This window comes from Narcine bancroftii, chromosome 2 (genome assembly GCF_036971445.1).
Source record: "Narcine bancroftii isolate sNarBan1 chromosome 2, sNarBan1.hap1, whole genome shotgun sequence".
Classification (NCBI taxonomy): Eukaryota; Metazoa; Chordata; class Chondrichthyes; order Torpediniformes; family Narcinidae; genus Narcine; species Narcine bancroftii.
This window is the reverse complement of record NC_091470.1, coordinates 321,281,580-321,306,413: the sequence shown is the minus strand read 5'-3', so window position 1 is coordinate 321,306,413 and position 24,834 is coordinate 321,281,580. Positions and strand designations below refer to the sequence as shown.

Sequence of the window (24,834 nt, the reverse complement as noted above, 5' to 3'; positions counted from 1 at the left end):
CTTCCTAACATGTCTGCTGCTTGTGTGATCAAATATATGAAATCGATTTTTGCAAAATATGAAACTTCTCAAATTGCCTACAGTGACAATGGACCATGCTATGACTGTAGAGAATTCCAGAACTTTGCAAAGAGTATGATTTTTGACCTGTGACTTCAAGTCCTCTGCATGCACGGTCAAAAGGTAAAGCAAAGAAAGGAGTTCACATTGTTAAACTGTTGTTCAAGAATGCACTAGACAATGGCTCAGATCCGCATCTAGCTCTATTAAGTTAGAGTTGCGCCACTTGAACGTGGCATATTACTCACTGAGCTTTTGATGGGACATAATCTATGCACCACTCTGCAGACCCAACCAAGAACAGATGTTGAAGATGTTAAATGGAAAAAAAGCATCTGCAATGGAGACAAAAGCCAAACTAGGACAAGTCATCAAGAACCTTGGATCCACTGGCACACAATGACAGTGAAACTCATAGATTCTAGCACCTGGGACAAGAAGGCCACTATTCTGCAGAAAGTAAATCCAAGATCCTACACTCTCAGAACAGACAACAGTCAAATACTGAGGAGGAATCAAAAGAGCCTGCTGAAAACTCAAGCGACACTGCAGGACCAGACAAATGCAGACAATCCAGCCTGCATGCAACAGAGGAAACATCACCAGTGTGAGACAATAGTGGGCCAGCAGAGATGACACAAGTGTTCAGAAGATCCACACTTGTTATCAAAGCACCTGACAGACTGAATCTCTAAAAGAAAAGGAACTGCACACTTAAAAAGTTTGTGCTCGTGATGATTGTTTACATATGTATTTACATTTGTGTTGAACTGTATATTGAAATGAATACTGTATTAATGTGTCACATTGTTAGATGAAACATCTCAAGGAAAGGGGATGTAGTCATGGTGTTATTGACACTCCTGACCACTGGGAGTCAGACGAGTTGGCTGCAGCTTGGGTTGAATTCAAGATGGATGCCTCCACATGGTGTGAGTTCTTTAGCTTATCAAGTATAGTTGTTTTAAAAGAACCCAAGTTTCTTTATTGCTTAAAAGAAACATCATTAGATGTAGCTATGAAAACTTGCATGATCCAAGCTCTGCCTGTGTTTTTGTTGTATACTTGGAATGGTGCTGTTCAGGCCCTCTTCTTTGCCTCTTTGTTTCAAGTACTAGGAAAGCAAATAATACTTGGTGAACTCTTTGTGTTACTAAAAGGATTATCATCGTCAAGATATCTATCCTTGACCAGTATTTTGTAGATTTGCATCTTGAAGATCATTCAGGCAGTTATAAATTTGGTGTTTCAGACATTATGACTGCAACCAAAATTATATTAACTATTATTTCTGAACCATACAGTAAGTGCCAAAGATTCAGTAAAATTTTAAATATTTTGATGTGAATGAAACGCAGGTTCTGATCGATAATACTTTGCTCTGTTCAGACCACAGGTTTTTAGATCCAGAAAGAGTGAATAACAAATTTGAAATGGGAACTTGGTAAGTCTTCTAAATTTAGTTGAATAAAAGCTCAGGCTTTGACAACCATGATCTATGATACAAATTCAATGTTATTTATACAGTGAGAGACATTTTCCTTGCCTTTTTGTCTCTACGCACCTGAGATATTTTTGTAGAAATAAGGTCAGACCATTGTCATTGCTGCTGAATGCACCTGCAAACAAAATGGCCCCAGCAATCCTTAAAATTCAGCCTTTCCTCCAGCCCTAATCTCCAGTGCTTATCTCCTTATTTATAACATGTTCAACCTCCTTTGAAGAAGACCGCAGAGCCCACCTCACTGTCAAAAGACAAAGGAGGAAAAACCCAACACCCAACCCCAACCCACCAATTTTCCCTTGCAACCTCTGCAACCGTGTCTGCCTGTCCCGCATCGGACTTGTCAGCCACAAACGAGCCTGCAGCTGACGTGGACTTTTTACCCCCTCCATAAATCTTCGTCCGCGAAGCCAAGCCAAAGAAGAACATGTTATTGACTACTACCCTGTTAATTGTTGAGCAAACTGGCTTCCCTGAAGGGAGATAGATTTTTCAAGTTTGTGCAAGGGTATGTTAATACAATTGCTGACTTGTGTCTTTCTATGAACTTGAACTACCTTGTCTCTAAAGTTCCCTTCCTACTTTTAATTCTTAAAACCCATCTCTGAATAAGCTTCCAGTAACCCTCCATTCTTTAATGTATATTTGCTTGAATAATGGTAAAATGCATTCAGATAATTTCCCTATTTATACTTTTGTTTATTCAGTCTACACCCCTGCTTATATTACAGTACCTTTTACACAATTTACACAATTTTTTTTAAAAATCAGACTTCGTTAATGAGTGTTCAGTGATTTAGGAAAGAGTAAGACTCATCCTCATTTAGACTTTTGCAAAGCAGTTAAGGTCTCAATGTAGCTAAGTCAGTATTTGATTTTTTTTTAAGTGGTAATGATAGCATAAAATTGCAAAAGAAGATAAGCTGTGGTTAGTGTTTCAAAATTTACCTTCACTGTTTTCCTTCCAAGATTAAGCAAAATTGCTTTCACCATATGTGCCTTAAGGTATCTGTTTGCAAGCATTTCATATGCAGTGGTGAAATTTGATGTGTAACCTCTTGAGGTCTTAATTTTAATTATTGTTTGTTTCTCTTCACCTCTAAGGTGTTGAAGGAAGACGAAACAGTTGAGCAAAGTTTTTTTTTGTAGTCTCATAGTGAATTAAATCACTATGTAGGAAAATCTTTTATAAAAGCAGACTTTGCATCATTGAAAATAGTGGTTAAAAATCTGCACTGAATTTTTGTGCAAATATATACAATTAATGTTGACTTTGAAAGCTACATTTCAAGATATAATTGTTTTGTTTTTAAGAACTTTCATTATCTCGTCAGCTGAAGATGGTGAATTTAGTCATTTTAATTAATTTTTTAAAATGCACCACGGTAACAGGCCCTTCCAGCCCCATGAGAACATGTTGCCCAAATACCTAATTTACCTACAACCTCTGTACATTTTGATGGCTGGTAGGAAACCAGAGAACTCTGAGGAAACCCATGAGGACATGGGAAGAACTTACAAATTCTTTCAAGACAGCACCAGATTTGAACCCTGGTTGCTCATGCTATAAATAGCATTGTGCTAACCATGCTACCAATCATATTTTTGGAATAATTTCCTTTCCATATTAAATTCCCAAACAGCACAATCATCCTCCGAGGATTTATTTATTCATGAACTTTTGTAGTGATTTTTTTTGCTAATATATGGTCTCACAAGTGGAAGATATTCTTCAAAAATTAATGCATGAGGGTAGTGTGAGTTTAGAATAATTCTTGTATTTTTTTTTAATCAACAGCAGCAAGATGGAGATCATTGATGATAATACAGTTATCCGAGCCAGGGGTTTACCCTGGCAGTCATCTGACCAAGATATTGTTAGATTCTTCAGGGGTCTCAATGTAGCTAAGTCAGTATTTGATTTTTTTTTTAAGCGGTAATGATAGCATAAAATTGCAAAAGAAGATAAGCTGTGGTTAGTGTTTCAAAATTTACCTTCACTGTTTTCCTTCCAAGATTAAGCAAAATTGCTTTCACCATATGTGCCTTAAGGTATCTGTTTAAAAACTATTAAACAATTGTAGTATTTGACAATTTATAAAAGCAACAGAAAAGAGAGGTCTGTGTTAAGAAATCTACACAATAGTGTATTGGTTATTCCATATAAAGATGCTACTTCATTCAGGTAAGCAGACATGATCTGCCATATTGTCACCAATTCCAACTCTAAGAGATTGAAGTTAATAAAAGAACAAATATCAGGGTATGAGAAAAATTCAGGGCAAAAGTAAGACAAGGATTATATGTTAGTAGGGCACATGGATTAATACATTTCTCCTTTTGTAAAACGTGCATTAATTCAAAAAGTTGTGATCATTCATGAAGATGAGATGGTTTATTTTAGAAAGTGGTCATATTAAAAATTGTTGCATTTCTCGGCTAATAATATATTTCTGGGGTCCTCAAACCATTCAGTAATGAGAGTGCCAGTGAATTCCACATCTCTAAATTCAATGTACAGGCAATTTTCAATAGAAGATATCCGATGTTGATCATTTCAAGCTTGCAATGCAAATTAAAGCCGTCATTTTTCTTCTGGCCCTTTTGGGGGGAAAAATGGTTTTTTGTTCCACATCTGTTGTATTGCCATAATTTAAGTTCCACAGCAACTTAGTCAGAAAGTGCATTCAAGGTTTTAAAAAAAAAAATAAATAAAAATAAGCTCATTTTGAAACACTGGCCAAATATCCTCATCTTGAAAATCCATACTTTTTTTCTCCCTTTGTTTAGCTAAAATTCAAATTTAATGTTAACTTAAGTCAGATTTACAAACTCTGAGCAATAACTAAAATTACATTGAGTCATTTAAGGTATTTAAATATGGGATCAACATTCCTGTATTGGATATTTCCTTTCAATAAACTGTATTGAAATATTTATTATTTCCCTTGGATATAATTTTTATTTAATATTTTAAAGGGGTGGTGCAGCACTTTGCCTCAATTCACAGGGAAGACGGAATGGAGAAGCACTTGTAAGATTTATTAATAATGAACACAGAGACCTGGCACTACAAAGACACAAACATCACATGGGGAATCGATATATTGAGGTAAGCCATTTGCAACACATTGATTGAACCATTGCTGGAGTATGCATTGGACAATCATGGGGAAACTGTGGTACATTCATATCATGGTGTTTCCAAGACATTCCTTTTCCATACACTTGCTCAGGTTAACGGAGAGACAAATGTTTGTACGTCAGAACATTGCTGATATCTGCATGTGGAGATTGAAATGCACAATTCTGAAATGTTTTGTAGATCAAATGCTAGCATAAAGATAATCAGATCAATCACTGGATTTGCCAAAGCATCAGAAATCGAATGCCAGAGTAACTTTATATTTTTAATGAGTTTGCAAAACCTTGTGGAAATGAGAGATACTCTACTTATTTCACTTCTAAAACCTTTTAATAGTAGGAATACTATAAAGGAGCAAAAAAAATAATAATTTAAAACAATGGCATTTTTTTTAAAATCTGTTATCAAAGGTGTTTGAGCTTTTTATGAAAACATTTTGACCGCTGGACATTGAGGGACATCATTAGGAAGCTGCTTTGCATTGTGCTCTAATTTGTACCTTGCAGAAAGTGAAAAGGCATAGTTGTACCACTTTGCTTGATACAACTTTAACCTGTTAATTATGCTGAACATGCATGTATTCAAACCAATTAATTGGAGAAAATCTGTATGCAAATAACCTAATATTCATCAGACAGCATGGATTCAGAAGCAAATTTGGCAATTTCCAGGCATAATCATTCTTGAGAAAGTGACAATTCACATTGGCTTTGAAACACATTTTCATGTGTTATATGTAAATTTTCAAATGGGAAACAATACTAGATAACAGAGGTTAAAAATAGAGCTCAGAGATCCAAGTGTTGGTACACTCCATGATGAGCTTGTGTTAACCAAGACAGAGCAATAATCCAGAATCATGAGTATGTTGAAATATTTAGCCAAGACTGTAGAATACAGTTCAGAACAAGTTTTAATTAACTGCTTCAAGTTGGTCTGCTGTAATCACACCTTGTATATTGCAGTCTGTTTTTCAAAAGAAAAACCAGAATGGTAGAAGCACAAATAATGATCTTGTCGGGTTGTAATTATGATTATTAACATTCTAGAAAAGGCAAATGCAGACATTTTAAAGTTTGTGAGTAGAATGGCATTATAAGAGAGGTGCGTCAATGAAAATAGAGTAAAGGGCATTTTTGCAAGAAAGAAAAAGATGACAAATAATTATTTTATTCTGTAATTGTCTTGTGATTTACTGAAGAACTGCAGCTCCATTGAGGTTGAGTTGTTATAACCATATAACCATTTACGGAGCGGAAACGGGCCATGTTGGCCTTTCGAGTCCGCACCGGTTCACTGATTTTTGTGTGCCCTCTTCAGGCAATGGTCCTGTTCTTCTTCTTCTTAACCAGGGTGAATGGACCTTCTAAAATTTGATGACCAATATTTTGTAATGTGATTTTAATGTGGCTCACTTGGGACCGAGTTGAAAAGTTCTAGATTAAGTCACACTCCAAAACATTAGGCAAAACAATAAATGTGAGCATTTCAGTGCAGTTCTGAGAGTGGGCCCCAGTCAAAGGTTTTGCTTTTCTGATGCAGTTAGATGACATGGGGCTATTTCAAAAAAAGAGCAGAGGCATTCTGGACAATATTTATCCTTCAGGCAAAAACTAATAACCTGGTTATCATCACATTGATGTTTGTGAAAGTTTCTATGTTTAAATTGGCTGCCAGAATTCCTAATTAACAACACAATTTTCACTTCAGAAGTTCTCCACTGGCTGAAAGGCTTGTGATTCTTGACATAGTCATTTTATTTTTGGAAGACTTTGATTCTATTGGATTGTTCCTTTTATTATGACATTTGTTTTGGAAATGGGCAATTGCTCATAACGCGAAGTGCTGTAAAACATTCGAAAGGTCAGAAAATCACCCTGCCATTTTCTTTCTATTTTTGTCAACTATTTTTTTTCTAAAGTTTACCTTTAATGATGTATGTTACTAAAATATAAAGATTTGAACTCAGTTCTCATCTTGTCATCAATCATTTGTATAGCACCGGGATATCTGAAGGCATTTTACAACTGTGACGGAATATTTGGGAATGTTTTTGGGAGATAAATTGGTAAAATTAGAGAAGGTTACATACATATACACACTTCAAAACAGATTTTATTTGAAATATTGGAGAATTCATATCCACAGTACTTTGAAGAGGAACTGTAAGGAATGCTATGCACATTTCACAAGTAGGTGCTAATTGAAATGATGTCATGAAATGAAGGGACTATTGTTTTGGAAGAACAACCAGAGCCAGGTTGTCGCTTTTGGACCTTTTTGCAAGGCTTTTGACCTCTCTGCAAAGTGCTCACTCTGAGGTCTTTGAGAGGTTGTTGTTTACCTAAAACAACAGATGGACCAGAAGACTAACTCCTATTGTTTGCTGGAGAAGGTCAGGGGTTTTGCAAATGAGAGAGAGAAGGACATGCTGCTGGCAGTTATGAATCTCAGAGAGAATGACAGAAGGGAAATTTTGTTTGACTATGGAAAGGATATCTTTTTCAATTCAGGATAAGATGTCTTTTTATAAGTTAAAGTAGACTCCGTTTGCTAATTATATGCATTTAAGTTTGATTTAAATATATGTTTAAGTGTGATATTTTAGTATTGACAATTTTTTTTTTGTTGGTAGAATTTTTAGGTTAAGTTTTATCTCTTTTTTGTAAGTGGGTATTTTTTTTCATATATAATATTGTCAATTTTATTAACTCCACTCTTTATTTTGGGGGGAGGGTTGGACTAATTTTAAGTTAGACTATTAATATTGTGTTACAATTAATGGGGGGGGGGTTATTTTGTGTAGTTTTCTGATGTAACATTGTAATCGTACCTTTTAAAAATTTTTTTTCTATTTTTCTTTAAATGTAATTCTTTATTGTATTCATGTTATAAAATTTTAAATAAAGTCTTCAAAAAAAAGAGAATGACAGAAGGGAGTCTTTGACTGTGTGTGACACAGAAAGCGGTAACAAGCTAAGAGAAGTTTGTTGGAACTGAAACAGAAGCTCCAGAGTGGCGGATGGCTGGAAGTGCTATCTGTCTGATGTTTCTCTTGGAATAAGTGGAATAGAAAAGAACTCTGTGATAGCCTGAAAGAAAGTGGTTATTATCTGGAGAACCCTGATGGGGCAAGTTTCATCAGCAAGACATTGAGGTGTCTAATGGTGGTACCAAGAATCTTCCTGAGCGGTAAACATTTACCTTTCGAGCACCAAAGCCCAGTGAATGTTATACATGTTAAATTCTGTGCACAGTATGAGAATTTCCTGCAACCAGTGAACTTGGAGGAATGAGAAGTGAGATTGGACTGTGAACCAAAGAACTTTTCTGAACTTACACACACATTACATACACGTGCACTTAGAATTAGAAGGGGGTTAAGTTAGGTTAGTTTATAGTGATAAGTTAGTTTGATCCTGTTTTCATGTGTAAAGATAATTAAGAACAACTTTTGTTTAAGTAACCATTTGTTGTGGTGAATATCTATTGCTGCTGTGTTTTGGGGTCCTTTGGGATCGTAACACAACCAATAGAATACTATGTTGTAATGTCAGTAAAGGGTGTTCAGGTTGTACAATGTCTCTGTTGCAGGGTATATTATATTTTGTATTATTATGTCTTTGAAAGAGATAAGATTGTGGGGGTTGAGTGTACAGGTCACTTCACAAACAAACTTGGTGAATTTCTATTGCTGCTGGGTTTTGGGGTCATCTGGGCTCGTAACACCTCATTGTTAACTTTTATTAAACAGGTTTACAAGGCAACTCGGGAAGATTTTTTGAAGATTGCTGGAGGTAAAGTAACCATTATTCAAACATCTATTTTAGTGATTTTTAAAGCTTTCATGATCAGTGAAATGCCGTGCAAATGTTCTATTCTAAACTGAACATCTAAGTGCACTGCATTAAGGGGGATATTGCATTAATAGTGTGTCAAAATTTGGGTGAACCATCAGAATGCTGAAATTTAACACTGGGTGGACGAAAAAAGTTGGGTTGAGAAATAGAAAAAACTAAAATAGAATTCAGAAAAAACACAAATGCTGGAGGAACTCAGTTGGTCTTCAGCATCCATAGGAGGTAAAGATATATCACCAACATTTCAGGCCTAAGTTAAAAGCAAGCAGCCACCTGAATAAAAAATCTGGGGGAGAAGAGGGGAAAAGGTAGGTGTAGGGTAGGGAAGCACAGGCCAACAAAGAAAAATCAATAATTCTACATGTATAAAAGGACAGGGGATGAAAGGTGAGAATTGATTGGGGTGGCTCTGAATGAATGAAATCTGGGTGGTTTTGATTTGTATCTGTTACATTCTTTGAAATCAGTAGGACAAAATTGTGCATTTGATAATGTTAATTGCAGTATAATTTGGAGAAAAGCCTTCATCAAAGCATTTTTTATGACAAATATTGTAATTCGATCTTCATTTTCTTTTTCTTTTGATTTTGGATTTTTAATAATGTATTTTTCATCTTTATGCTATTAAATTTGGATTTATAATTACCCTTTTAGGTACTTCCAAGGAAGTAGTTCAGTTTCTATCAAAAGAAAATCAAGTTATTATTCGAATGCGTGGTCTTCCATTTGTAGCCACAGCAGAGGAAGTCCTGATGTTTTTTGGATCAAATTGTCCAGTAACAGGTGGAAAGGAAGGAATACTTTTTGTTAAATATCCTGATGGGAGGCCAACAGGTGATGCTTTTGTGTCATTTGCCTGTGAAGATCATGCTCAAAATGCACTCAAGAAGCACAAGGACTTGTTGGGCAAGCGATACATTGAACTTTTCAGAAGCATTCCATCTGAAGTACAGCAGGTTAGTTCTCTAAAACTTCTGTCAATAATTCAATTCATATAATGAAGGAAATTAAAATGTCATCAAGTAATCTCTTAAAGTGATTAGTTTTAGTAACTTAATACTCATGATATGTTTTAGTTAATTCTCATAAAAGAAAATATGTCATCCTCAAGCCTACTTCACACCAGAATTAAACTTTTTCATTGTTGTTTGGACATCACCATAGCATAGAACATTACACCATGAAAAACATGCCCTTCGGCCCTTCTCGTCTATGCCAAACTATTATCCTGCCTCGTGTCACTGACTTGTACCAAGTCCGTAGTCCTCCATTCCCCAACCATCCATGTACCAGTCCAAATATGAAAATTGAGTCCGCATTGCTCAGCTGGCAGCTCATTTCAACTCCCACTACTCTTTGTGTGAAGAAGTTCCCCTCAAATTTTCCTCTTTGGCCCTCAACTCATGTCCTCTTGTTGTATCTCAACTAATCCCAGTGGAAAAAGCCCACTTGCATTTACTCTGTTTATGCCCTTCATAATTTTGTACATCTCTTTCAAATCTCCCCTCATTCTTCTACACTCCAGGAAATAAAGTCTGAACCTATTTAATCTTTCCCTGTAATTTAGTTCCTCAAGACCTGGCAACATCCTTGTAAATCTTCTCTACGCGCTTCCAAACATTGATTTCTTTCCTGTTAGGTGACTAAGACTGCACACAGGACTCCAAATTTGGCCTCATCAATGTCTTGTACAACTTTACCATCAAACATCCCAACTCCTTTCTCAATACTTTGATTTATGAAGGCCAGAATGCCAAAAGCTCTCATTTCAACCCTATCTACCTGTGACCACTTTCAGAGAATTGTGTATCTGTATTCCCAGATCCCTATGTTCAACCACACCCCTCAATGCCCGAACATTTACCTTATATAGCCTCCCTTGGTTTGTCCTTCCAAAGGCAACACGTCACCCTTGTCTATAGTAAATCATCTGCCATTTTCAGCACATTTATCCAGCTAGTCCAGATCCCTCTGCAAGCTTTGAAAGCATTCCTCATTTTCCAGAGTGCCTCCAATCTTTGTCATCTTCAACTTGGTGATCCAATTTACCACATTATCATCCAGATCATTGATATAGATGATGATCAACAATGGTCCCAGCACCGATCCCTGAGGTCACAGGCCTCCAGTCTGAGAAGCAGTCATCCACTACCACTTTCTAGCTTTTCCTATATAGCCAATAGGCAGTTTGCTATCTCCATACGAATACATAGCATCTAAACCTTCCTGACCTACCTCCCATGTTAAACTTCATGTAGACAACATCCACAGCTTTTCCTTCATAAACTCTCCTGGTAACCTCCTCGAAAAGCTCTATATGGTTGGTTAAATATGACCTACCATGCACAAAGCCATATTGACTATCCCTAACCAGACCCTGGCTATCTAAATACTTGTATATCTGATCTCTTGAAATACTTTCCAATAATTTACCAACTACTGATATTAGGCTCAATGGCCTATAAATTCCTGGGTTACTTTTGGAAGGTAGCTCATCTTCAGACAAAAATCCTGGTAGATCACGTCAATGGGGGAAAGAAGACTGCATTGATACTCTCTGTCACTCTTATTGTCCTGTGGATTGACCTCTGATCCATTTCTCTGCAGCAACTGTAACATACAGTCTTGCAGCTGGCCAAAATGCTCTCAATAGAGCTCCAATAGGAGGTTGACATAATGGTGGCCTGTAGTCTTACCCGCTTCAGTCTTCTCAGGAAGTTCAGACACTGTTTTGCCTTCTTGACAGGTTGAATGTCCATGATGGGTGATTAGTTAAGTGAACTCCAAGGAACTTGGTGCTCTCCACTCTGTCTACTACAGAGTTGTTGATGTGAAGTGGAGGGTGGTTGTTCCTGGTCCTCTTTGAAGTCCGTGATCATCTCCTTTGTCTTGTCCACATAGAGACTCAAGTTGTTACTCCCGCCATTTCACGAGATTTTCAATCTCTGTTTTGCGACTTATTGTTGCTGATGAGGCCATCTACTATTGTCATCTGCAGACTTGACACTATTGCAGCTGGATCTGGCGATGCAGTTGTGGGTCAGTAGCATGAACAGGAGTGGGCTGAGCACACTGCCCTGAGGTGCACCAATGCTCAGTGTGAATGGTGCACCAACAACAACCTCGCACTCAATGTCACCAAAACCAAGGAGCTGTGTTAGTTGTGTACAGTATTTTTTTGCACTACCAATAAGTGGTAATTCTGCCTCTGCTGCAGTAAACAATCTGAGATGTAAACCTGACATTTAAAATATTTTTGCTAGTGCCCCTGCATTTCTGTGCTAGCCACCCTCAAGGTCTGAGGGAATATCTTGTCAAGCCTTGGGGGTTTATCCACCCTGTTTGCTTTCAAACAGCAAGCATCACCTCCTTTAATCTGTATATGTTCCATGACCTCACTGCTTGTTTTCCTTACTTCCCGGGATTCTGTGCAAGTTACTAATACAAAAATTGTTGATTGAAGGCTCATGCTCCTTTTGATATTTCTTTGTGATTATTTGCCTTGGAATATTTCTACATCCTTATTAAAACAGTAATAATAATCAAAATAATTTTCACTTTGTATGGTTTGTAAATTTGTTGTTTATTTTAGTCATTAAGTACACGTGAATTTATTGATTGTGATTGGTATCAGAAATTTAAAAGATTGTGAAAACTCATTGTGATCCTTCTTGGGAGTTTCAAATTTAAGAAATTCTCAACACTGATTTGGTTTGTGTGTTCCAATGTTGATTGCATAGAACTTGCATTCAAAATGAAATTGGAAAAAAGCAGTGCTTTGTATTTCCAGTAACATTTTGCTGACCCTATTGATTTCAGATACAAGCATTGTTTCTTTTAAGTAGCACTGATTTAGTTTCTCAGCCTGAAAAATTAGTTGCTGACAGCATGGTCAGACATGAACCACTTTTGAGAGAGGGCCTGAAAGGACCTCAATCTGCAAAAGACAATGGACTTGTTTTGAGCAAGGAACTTCTTTACTGAGTGGACATGTGCATTGTGCAATACTGGAACCTTTAGTAAGTGCTATACAAATAGTCTTGCTGTAAAAATGAATTTGTAATCTTACAAAACTAGGAAGGAAAATGCAACTACTTTAGCTGCTTTCAATTCATATTCTGCTCTAATTAAATTTTAGCTATTTTGCCGTGCTGTTGACACATTTGGGTAGGGGAAAATAATGACTACTCATTTTTCAAAAATAAATTTGAAAGACCACGAAAAATAGAAGTGTGTTAATGGGGTTCACTAAAGATTGTGAGGAAATTATTTTTTGAAGCTGGAATACACCATTTATGCTAAATGCTGTTAGTTCTGTGTGTTATTTTGGAATTCAGAGACTTAACTTATTTTTGGTTTAACAAGATAGGGCAAGCAAATATAATCAATTAGCAAACTTGCTTAACTGGAAGTGCAATGAAAACCCGCACTTATTTTGACAAATTTAGGAAGACATTTCAAAGAGCCACATGATTTAGGACACTTGGTGCAATGCAAATAAATGTTAGATCAGAGAATGTACTTGCCATAGAGATTACAAAAATATTTGTTCTTTGATATCAATACAGGTTCTTAACAGATATACATCAGCACCCCTTATTCCCATTGCCCCTACTCCTATTGTGATACCTCAGACATTTGTACCTAATGCAAGTAAGCGAGACTGTATCCGTTTACGAGGCCTACCATATGCTGCCACCATTGAAGATATTCTGGAGTTCCTGGGGGAATTTACCTATGATATTCGACCTCAAGGAGTGCATATAGTACTAAATCAACAGGTGAGATAGCAAATCAAATGTTCTCCATAATTGTCTTTTAGATGTTGATAATATCACATGTTAAATAGGATATACCCACTGCACAGTAATACTGGCTACATTAATTTACAACAAAATATCTGATTGTATATATAACTATGAACTGGGAGTGCATTTGTTCATTCAAAAGGTTTGTACTGGTTTAGGTTTGTTACCATGCCAGTTTGCGGGAGATCAGGACCAAATCTGGATTTCTGGATCTTCGACCACGAGCTTTGCCACTAGGCTTCAGCTATATGCATACCCAGTTTTTAATTACTTTATCATTAGTCATTGTGTTTTCAGCTGCTGAGGCTCTAAGCTTTGGAAAATCCTCAAACTTCCCCGCCTCCATCAAACTTTTTAAAAAAGTTTTTCACAACTTAACTATTTTGATGATTTGCTTTTGAAATTTTCATCTCCTTCCACGGCTTTAGTGTCAAATTCTGTTTAATTCACTCTGAAACTCCTGAAAAGATTCTATATTGTTTCAGGGCCGTCCTTCAGGTGATGCCTTTATCCAGATGAAATCATCAGATCGAGCTTTCCTGACTTCTCAGAGATGTCATAAAAGAACAATAAATGACAGATATGTTGAAGTATTCCAGTGTTCAGCTGAAGAAATGAACTTTGTGTTGATGGGTGGCATTTTAAATCGAAATGGCTTGTCCCCTCCGCCATGTAAGTTACCATGTAAGTTTGCTTGGCTTCTCTCTGCTGCATCCTGGTAGGTGATGGATCTTTGTCTCTAACCTTGGCTACTCTGATTGGGGGGGGGGGGGCGGGGGGTGGAAATTATGATTGTGTTTTGTCATCTGAGTGTATATAAATATAGATTTATTCATGCATTTGTGCTTATGAAAATATTTTGATATTATAAGCTTTATATGAAATCGAACAACTTTTTAAATTCAATTATTGTTTTTAATTCTTGAATTAAGTATTGCAATCATGAAAAGTTTATAAATGAGTGCTGAATAAAACCAGTCCTTCTGGGCAAATAAAGTTGACAAGCATCACATTTTGCACCTGCTGCTTGGTTTAGGCAAGGTTGGTTGCTACAGCTTCTCTTGAGGCTCTAACTTAGAAAGAAAACCAATTCATTCTGACAATGTCTAACTTATTTGAATTTTGCATGAAGCATGTCCTCTTGGGAAATAATGAATCTGAGTTGGTGAGTCAGAATTGGAGGCTTCAGGACTCTGAAGGAGCAAAGATAGTTTGGTTTACAATGAAAATGCATTATGAATTCATTTGCTATTGACATTGTTTTTTTAGAATGACAATATGTAATTATCACTGCATCATTATACATTTCTCATTTGATCTCCTAATCTTGCAATATACTTGAACCAGAAGATTTGCAGAACGAGTTTGGCTGGAAATTCTGAAGCGATTAATTGTATTGAAACATGGTAGAATTAAACTGCTACGAATGCACAAACACATACAGAGTATGTGAAATGCTTATTTGTTAGATCTTCGACTCAAAAATAACTATTGTTAAAAGAGGGAAATATAGATTTTTGTTGAAGGGCAGGAGTAAAACTTTTGCAACCAACGTGTTTTGTTGCAAGGACATCAGGAAGCTAATTTTATAAAAATTGAAGTCTGGCAATAGTTGATTTTGTGTCAAATGCAAGCTGCTATTAGCAAACATGAGCTTTATTAGTCGGTGAATAATTAATCCGTGCATCTTGGCGCCTCACAGTTCGGCGAGCTGCAACCTCCTTTGAAGAAGACTGCAGAGCCCACCTCACTGACAAAAGACAAAGGAGGAAAAACCCAACACCCAACCCCAACCCACCAATTTTCCCTTGCAACCGCTGCAACCGTGCCTGCCTGCCCCGCATCGGACTTGTCAGTCACCAACGAGCCTGCAGCAGACATGGACATACCCCTCCATAAATCTTTGTCCGCGAAGCCAAGCCAAAGAATAAGTAATTTTGTAGTGTAGATATCCTGAACAACACAATCTCAATTATCAAGAGATTTTCATTGCATGAACTTTTTTGCTTAATTTAAATTTAAATAGTTGAACAAGGACAGCATTCAAACCAAATCAGCTCTCCCAATTTGTAGGTTCCACTGTTTTAAGTGTAAGCTTTTTGTGGCATAAACATACAGATCCAAAAGCAGAGGAGGAAAATGGGTTTCATTTTTTCCCCCTCCCAACAGTGAACATACCTTTTGTTTCGACATATTGGACTTCATTTTTTTGCTGAATTAATTTTCCGGCATGGAATATGAAAATGGGAATAGTTTTAAAATGCAGGCAAAATTTGCTGTCATTTCGCAACAGTCAAAAGTTCTTTCTTCCTTTGGCTTGGCTTCGCGGATGAAGATTTATGGAGGGGTATGTCCACGTCTGCTGCAGGCTCGTTGGTGACTGACAAGTCCGATGCGGGACAGGCAGGCACTGTTGCAGCAGTTGCAAGGGAAAATTGGTGGGTTGGAGTTGGGAATTGGGTTTTTCCTCCTTTGCCTTTTGTCAGTGAGGTGGGCTCTGCGATCTTCTTCAAAGGAGGTTGCTGCCTGCCAAACTGAGGCGCCAAGATGCACGGTTGGAGGTGAGATCAGCCCACTGGCGGTGGTCAATGGGGCAGGCACCAAGAGATTTCTTTAAGCAGTCCTTGTACCTCTTCTTTGGTGCACCTCTGTCTCGGTGGCCAGTGGAGAGCTCGCCATATAACACGATCTTGGGAAGGCGATGGTCCTCCATTCTGGAGACGTGACCCACCCAGCGCAGCTGGATCTTCAGCAGCGTGGACTCGATGCTTAACAATTAGCAAAATCAGCATGGTGCTTGTTGGAAGCATTCACAAAGGTCCTGATTTACATTTATTCAGCGTTCTTGTACAAAAAGTTTGTTACCTAAATCAAAGTTGTTAGGATTTCTAACAATCACATGAGATTATATAATTTTTATGTTTTCATTTAAAAAAAACCCAATGCCTTAGTCTATGAAAGGCTTGACTAGCTGTACTTTTATTTTTGAGGAGTTTTGCAATTTCTCCTTTTTGAAGTTACCCTAATTTTCTAAAGTAGTGATGTTGATAATGAGGGTTCATTAAAGTTGGAGACGGTTAGCCCTCACTGTGAGCCCAGGTGCATTTTGTAGGATTTCCTGAGTCTCTCAAGTGTGACTTTGGCAATTAAAATAATTTTGTGTTTGATACTGTTATTAAATACATTTATTACTTTTGTTTACATCTGATGGTGACAATTTTATATCAACATAATTGAAGTCTGTGGACGAGTATAATAAAATGTTGTTTTAACAGTTAACATTCTCATTTGAATACTCTTAATTAGTTTCCAACCCCCCCCCACACACACAAAGCATCTATAAACAATGAAAATCACAATCCACAATCTTCTCTAAATTCAAATTTTTTTACATTTAAATTAAATTAAATTTTAAATTAAATTTGGATATACAGCATGGTAACAGGCCATTTTGGCCCACGAGCCTGTGCCGCCCAATTTTGAATGGTGGGAGGAAACTGGATCGCCCAGGGATGACACATGGAGAGTGTACAAACTCCTTGCAGACAGTGTGGGATTTGAACCCTGGTTCCAATCACTAGTGCAGTCAAAGCGTTGTGCTCACTGCTATGCCAACCGTGCTGCCCATTTTCGATCAGAATGCATTAAACCCCTTTGTCAATTTTCACTTCCTGCATTTTTCAATATAGTTGATCATGTCGAGTTGATTGAGATATTTTTGGAAAAAGACAAGTTGCTTTTGCTTTGTTCTATTCTTATTCAATCGCACTTCCGCAAGCAATTTTCCTCCAGTGTCATTACCATTAATGTCGGACTCTCAAGAAACAAACCTGGGGCTGTTTTTCATTAACCTTCTTCATGATGCTTGTGTGAAGCTGGTGGTTCTGTTGAGACTCACTAGAAAAGTTCTTTTCCTGCAGGAGCTCATCTCTGACTTCAATATTTACAATTAAAACGCACAAGCTGGAAGTTAAATATCAATGATTTTGACTTTCTGCCAAGTATAATACAAGGCACCAATGAGTTGTGCTGACGGCTTGTAAACACTTTTCAATGTGGTCACTTTTCTCAAGAGCAAGTGGCGATAATGGGTTAACTAATTAATGTTTTTAAGTCGAGCAATTTGAGGTGCTATGGGTTAAAAAAAATTCTCCTAATACTTAATTACTTGTGAAATAGCTTATTATGAAAACCATCAATTGTCCCTGCCACAAATTCCATGCCCTTAATGAGCTATTTCCCTTGTTGACTGATGTATTGAATTGATCTAGAATGTGTGCAATGCTGCCTTTTGGTCAACCTCAAACTGAGCTTCCATCCTTACCTTGTGCCAACCTTCACCAACCTGGCTATCCCCTCAGGTGCATCAGCAAATCTAGCACTCAAACTCTCATCCAGATTTGATTAATGGAATTACTGGCTGAGAACATAGAACCGAGAACACTACAGCACAGTACAGGCTCTTCAGCCCTCGATATTGTGCCAATCTATTTATTCCTAAATAAAGTACTAAATCATCCCTATCCTGTAGCCCTCAACTTTACCTCCATCCATGTACAGTACTTTTCTAAGAGTCTCTTAAATGCCCATAATTTTTCAGCCTCCACCATCCCTGGCAAGGCATTTCAGACACCCACAACTTTCTGTGTTTATATATTTAAAAAAACCCACCCCTGATGAATCCCCTCAACTTTCCTCCCTTCACTTTGTACACCACAAGCAGGTACTTTCCATAAATATTAATTCATAATTCTGCTGTCTCTATCTTGTCAGATACCAGATCATACTTGTTCATGAATAGTCTGTGCTCTGGTATCCCAAATTAAAATTGGTCATCCTCGTTTTTCAAAGGTTCCTTTCTCAAACACTGTAATTCCCTTCATCCACAAGCTCACTAATCTGCATCATCTGTGAGGACATTGTCCTCCCTGCACACCCACACAACCCTTGCCGTCCAATTTAATAACTCAATTTATCTGCAGCTGCCTTGGTTGAAAACTAATAGCGATTCCATCTGCTTATGCTTGTGTTCTTCTCCTCTAACCTGAAAAGTGTTCTCTGATACAAATACTTGAATAGTTCTGACATAGTTTGAATTTTGCATTTGCTCACTGACCAAATTAAACATCAGTCTGATTGCCAAAACAAAAAATGCTGTAAAAAATTTAGCAGATTAGAGCACATAGGTTTTTAAAAAAAAAAAAAAAAAATTGTTGGCTGTTCACTCTCCCTATGCCTTTAATAATCTTGTCGACATCTTTTAAGTCCCTTCCCATCCAAAGAGAGAAGCCCTAGCTTTGTTAACTTTGGCTCACAAGACGCATTCTCCAATCCCAGCAGCATCTTGGCAAATATCCTCTGCACCCTCTACAAAGCATCCAAATCATTCCTGCCGTGAGATTACCAGAAGTGAACACAATATTCCAGAGTTTTATAGAGCAGCACCATTACCTCGTGGCTCTTGAACTCAATCCTGCATATTTACCTGCATCAGGAGTCATGCTGGTCGCAGCTGATGACGTAAACAGAGTGAGGCACGGGAGTAATAGTGTGCATGAGCAGGTGTGTTAATCATCAGGATGTAGGTGATGAATCTCAGATGCAGGGAGGGGAGAGTGAGAGCATCATGATCACCTGTGTGGCAGTGAACCAATGAGAAGGTCAAAGGAGTTTGGCTGGGTGGTGGTTGGGGAGTTGGGAATGCAATGTTGTGACTGCTCAAAATAAAGTCAACTCCGTCGTGTGCTGAAGGACTGGATTCTTTGTTTGTAAGCTGGCATAAATCAGTGCTGTTACAAGTGGTGGCCCCTTGAATTTGTAGTACTTTCTAATTTAGAATGGATAGTAATGAGGATAAACCCCTTACAGGAGTAGTCGAGGAGGTCAATCTGGAGATTCCCCATTTTTATTAATAATGAGGTTCATGAACCTCAAAGCACATTTTGCTGCCCTCAATGTGATGAGTCAGAAGACAAAGTACGGTTTACTTGTGTGTCTTCCAGAGTAGATTGCCTGTGAAGTGGAGGATGTCTTAGTGGATCTGGATGGTGATCTCCCATACAACATGCTTAAGGCGCCGATTCTGCGGCGTACTTAGCCAGCTAGGGAGACTTGTATTGCCCAATTACTAGCTGATGACAGCCTCGGTGATGGGCAACAGTCACGAATGTTGAGGAGGTGGCGCAGGCTAGCTGGAACAGATCCTGTCAAAGGTGATTTTTTGGAAATGGGTTCTTTCAGTGTTCACCTTTCATGTTAAAGAGCATTTGGCGAGTGTCTTTCAAATGTCAACCCTTGATCAGATGGTGGATCATGCCAACCTCGTTATGTCTGCAGCCTCTGCATTGAAGATAGAATGATTGGCTTCTTCCCCGAGTTAAGAGAACCAAATGGAACTGGAACAGCTTCTTCCTGTGCCTTGTGAAGTGTTTGCATCTTCTCAATCGAAGGTGGCGCCCGCGCCTTCTCAATCGAAGGTGGCGCCCGCGCCTTCTCAATCGAAGGTGGCGCCCGCGCCTTCTCAATCGAAGGTGGCGCCCGCGCCTTCTCAATCGAAGGTGGCGCCCGCGCCTTCTCAATCGAAGGTGGCGCCCGCGCCTTCTCAATCGAAGGTGGCGCCCGCGCCTTCTCAATCGAAGGTGGCGCCCGCGCCTTCTCAATCGAAGGTGGCGCCCGCGCCTTCTCAATCGAAGGTGGCGCCCGCGCCTTCTCAATCGAAGGTGGCGCCCGCGCCTTCTCAATCGAAGGTGGCGCCCGCGCCTTCTCAATCGAAGGTGGCGCCCGCGCCTTCTCAATCGAAGGTGGCGCCCGCGCCTTCTCAATCGAAGGTGGCGCCCGCGCCTTCTCAATCGAAGGTGGCGCCCGCGCCTTCTCAATCGAAGGTGGCGCCCGCGCCTTCTCAATCGAAGGTGGCGCCCGCGCCTTCTCAATCGAAGGTGGCGCCCGCGCCTTCTCAATCGAAGGTGGCGCCCGCGCCTTCTCAATCGAAGGTGGCGCCCGCGCCTTCTCAATCGAAGGTGGCGCCCGCGCCTTCTCAATCGAAGGTGGCGCCCGCGCCTTCTCAATCGAAGGTGGCGCCCGCGCCTTCTCAATCGAAGGTGGCGCCCGCGCCTTCTCAATCGAAGGTGGCGCCCGCGCCTTCTCAATCGAAGGTGGCGCCCGCGCCTTCTCAATCGAAGGTGGCGCCCGCGCCTTCTCAATCGAAGGTGGCGCCCGCGCCTTCTCAATCGAAGGTGGCGCCCGCGCCTTCTCAATCGAAGGTGGCGCCCGCGCCTTCTCAATCGAAGGTGACTCAGCTGAAACAGCAAATGGCAGCACTGACTATGCAGGCCAAGGCTTTGGGCATGCAACAGAATTCCTTCTGTCGACCTGGTTGGAATCATGGTGGTAAGGATGTGGTAGAAATGACGGACAGCATATTTGTTGGAAGCATCGGAGATTTGGTGCTGGTGCCTGGTCCTGTCAACCACCTTTCAACTTCAGAATCAGAATTTATTGTCGTGAACAAGTCATGAAATTCAGTGTTTTGTGGCAGCGTCATAGGGCAAACATTCATATTATAAGCATCTTACAACATTACTATAAATTTTTTTAAAAAAAGTAAAAATAAAAGTGCACGAAAAGTAAGGCAGTGGCTTTGGTTCATTGATTATTCAGGAATCTCATGGCAGCTGGGAAGAAGCTGTCCTTCTGCCACTGAGTGCTCGTCTTTAGGCTCCTGTACCTTTTCTCCAATGGTAGCAGAGTGAAGAGGGCATGGCCTGGGTGGTGGGGGTCTTTGAATGGAGGCTGCTATTTTAAGACACTGCCTCATGGAGATGTCCTCTGGAGTTTATTCTTGGCTTGAATGTTGGTGCCTCCATACCAGGTAGTGATGTTCCAAATCTTCTCCAACACCTCACAAAGTATAGCCACTGGCGAGCTGCCTTTGTGATTGCATCAACGTGGAGGCTCCAGGACAGAACCTCTGAGATGTTGACACCCAGAAATTTGAAATTTTTGACCCTCTCCATGACTGAGCCCTTGATGAAGACTGGGTCGTGTTCTCCTGACTTCCTCCCGAAGTCCACAATCATCTTCTTGGTTTTGCTGACATTGAGGGCAAGGTTGTCATTACACCATTTAACGAGCTGATCCATCTCCCTCCTGTACGCTTCCTCATTGTCAATGAAGGTGGTGTCATTGGAAAATTTGTAGATAACATTGGAAATGTCTGGCCACCCAGTCATGGGTATATAACGAGTAGATCAATGGCCTAAGCATTCATCCTTAGGATGTCCCTGTGCTGATAATCAGTGAGGAGGAGACGTTGTTTCCAAATCGTACTGACTGTGGACTTCTGATGAGAAAGTCAAGGATCCAGTTGCAGAGTAAAGAGTTCTAGAGTTTGTAGTTCTTTACCAGCAAGGAGGGAATAATAGTATTAAAAACCAAGCTGTAGTCGATGAAGGGCAACCGTGTGTATGAATTGTTGTTTTTGAGGTGATCCAGAGCTGAGTGGAGAGCCAGTGATATTGCATCTGCTGTGGAGTGATTGTGATAATAGGTGAATTACAGTGGGTCCAGTCCTTTGCTTAGGTACATGTTAATTCTGACCATGACCAATCTCTCAAAGCATTTCTTCACACTGGAGGTTAGTGATACTGGGCGGTAGTCATTGAGGTAGCTCACACTACTCTTCTTGGGGACCGGGATGATTGATGCCCTTTTGAAGTAGGTGCGAACTTTTGACCTGCTGAAATGAGAGGTTGAAGATATTCGTGAACACTCTGGCTAGTTGGTTGGCACAGATTTTCAGTCCCCTGCCAGGTACGCCGTCAGGGCCTGACGTCTTGTGAGGGTTCATCCTCTTGAATGGTGTTTAAACATTGCCCCCAGATACAGGTATCATAGGGTCCTCAACTTTTTCAGGGATTTTAATAAGCGCTGTTTTGTTATTCTCAAAATGGACATTGGTGTTCAGCTCATCAGGCTTTCTACAAATGGAAATCGGGAAACGACTAGGCCTGGCAGTAGAGGCAACTGCTGATCATGGGCCTGTCAGCTGCAATCTCTTCCTAGAAGACTGTCTCTTGGGTATTCAAATTCTTGTCGATTCCAGTGCAGAGATTTTTGTGGTCCCTCCGACCCCTGAGGAATACAGACATTCCAATATGTCCTTTGTTCTTTCAGCTGCGAATGATTCTCCTATTCAAACATATGGCCAGAGGTCACACATGTTGGATTTTGTTCTCAAGAAACCTTTTTGGTGGGTTTTCACAGATGCAAACATGGCAAATTTAATTTTGGGAGCAGATTGCTTGTCGCATTTCATTGGTGGATTTAAGAAATCGGAGTGTCACGGATTGCAGGTCTTGTGTGCGTGAGCTGCATCTGTCATCCTTCCAATGTTGTCAGCCACCTGGCTCCTGCCCTTTCTAAGCCTTGCAAAAGTATTTCCCTTGCCTTGTGACTCCCATCAAATCATCATACAGACGTAAAACATACAGTAACTCACCACATTGGGACTCTGGGTCTTACAGTGACAGGCTTGTAGATTACCCTGGACAGTCCTAAAATTGCAAAATCAGAATTCGACCACATCCAAGTCTGCAGAACTATCAGCTGCTCAACTTCACTGTTGCATTAGGTTCCAAAAAATCTCCAGAGGATTGGCAGACTTGTGGATTATTGTGCCCTGAACAATTCTACCATGCCCAATTTACAAGACTACTCAGCGAACCTTCACGGCAAACCTGTATTTGCGAAAATAGATCTGGCACGTGCTTCCTATCAGATTCCAGTTTGAGCATTCTGATGGTGTGAATATCACAGTAATTCTGACTTGTTTGAGTTTTTAACGAAATGCAGCTCAAATATTCCAGTGGTTTAAGGACCACATTCTCGCCAGCCTTGGTTTTGTTTGTTTACGTCAATGGTATTCTGGTCACAAGTGGTTGAAGAGGAGCACAAATGGCACCTTATCTCATTGTTTCAGAAGCTTGATGAGTTTGGCATTGTGATCAATCCCAGTAAATGCATTTTTTGCATTTTGATCTTATATTTTTGGGACATAGTGTTATGCAACATGGTATTTTGCCCAATGAATTAAAAGTGTGAGAAATTTGAGAATTTCCCACACCCATTACATTGGCCAGTTGCAGCATTTTTTAGGCATGATTAATTTTTACCGCCAATTATTAACTTTGGGAGATGATGCTGTGTGGGCATTTGCAAATGTCACTATGCTTTGTTCTCCTACCACAGATGTGTGGAGCAGTGTGAGAACAATGGACAATTTGGAACTTCTGCTTGAGATGGTGACAGCTTGGATGAAAAAAAAACCAAAGTATAATACATTTGGTCAAGAAATCAGCCATCTATTTCACAGTGAAACATTTCTGCTTTTTGTTAGAAGGTTGTCCTTTCACCATTTATTCTGATCACCAGCCTCTTGCGCATACTGTGAGTACATACACACATATCTACTCACCCAGAGAAATTTGGTACTTGGGCTTCATCTAACAATTTTTATTGGATAAGAAAAAGCGAATGCCATGACCTGTCCAGGTGCAAATTGATGCCTTACATACAACGATTGCCATGGTTCATGCACAGCACACTGAATTTTTTTAAAATTTCCCCCCTCCCCCACCCCCACCCCCACAATCTATTGTTGGATTAACTCTGTCCTCCGTCTTCAAGATCCACAGGATGACCTAGACCTTTTGTGTCGGCAGCTATAAAGCAGGAGATTCTTGAGTCTCTTCACAATCTGTCACATCCTGGTAGAAGAGAAACTAATTATGGAATATTTTACTTGGCCTTACATTAAACAGGTTGGTTGGATTATGGGCAGAGACCTGCTTGCTATGTCAATGCTCTATAGTCACCAGGCACTTGAAATCCAAACTTGTTTTGGGGGTGGGGTGGGGGGCGGTGGTTGTTCTGAATTCCCATTTCCAGCTTGTGCACCTGGACTTGGCAGGTCCCCTTCCGCCATCTCGGAGATATACTCGACTTTTCCATTCAATAGGATTGGAAAAGCTGACACTGTTCCCATCGACAGGTTGAAGTCAGCATATATCAAAGGTCCATGTTCTGCGTCGGAACCAGAGTTAGACCAGTTGGACCATGCATCGCCTGTTTTGCAGTATTGTACGAGGTTGGACCAAACTGTCAGCTCTTCAGAACATTACATAGCGGGGCATTTCTTTTGTTTTTTTTTAAACTTTTTTTCACACTGTGAACCATATCAATCAAAATATATACAAACATTTCCCTCTTAAATATACACAGTAGCTTTTTTCCCCCTACCTTCCATCCCCCCTTCTCACCGCCCCCTCCAAACCCATTAAACGTTCAACATGTACAATACAATAAAACTATTAAACAATTTAAACAATGTCATCACACAATGAAAATAAACAAGAAAATTGTGTCATCTACTTTTATACACTGGATCAAGTCATTTTGTCT

At 39.6% G+C, this 24,834-nt stretch overlaps 1 protein-coding gene across 11 annotated transcripts in view; it reads left to right on the top strand.

Moving 5' to 3' along the window:
- The window catches only part of esrp1 (epithelial splicing regulatory protein 1), a 118,203-nt gene that overhangs the window by 16,499 nt on the left and 76,870 nt on the right, over positions 1–24,834 (top strand). For 10 of the 11 annotated variants that reach the window (XM_069921873.1, XM_069921869.1, XM_069921867.1 and 7 more), the window contains 8 exons: positions 1,265–1,363; positions 1,450–1,504; positions 3,363–3,473; positions 4,544–4,676; positions 8,464–8,506; positions 9,224–9,525; positions 13,138–13,350; positions 13,863–14,061. In XM_069921873.1, coding sequence (XP_069777974.1) covers positions 1,265–1,363; positions 1,450–1,504; positions 3,363–3,473; positions 4,544–4,676; positions 8,464–8,506; positions 9,224–9,525; positions 13,138–13,350; positions 13,863–14,061 — 1,155 coding nt within the window. The remainder of the gene's footprint in view (positions 1–1,264; positions 1,364–1,449; positions 1,505–3,362; positions 3,474–4,543; positions 4,677–8,463; positions 8,507–9,223; positions 9,526–13,137; positions 13,351–13,862; positions 14,062–24,834) is intronic. The other variant, XM_069921866.1, reaches the window with a different exon arrangement.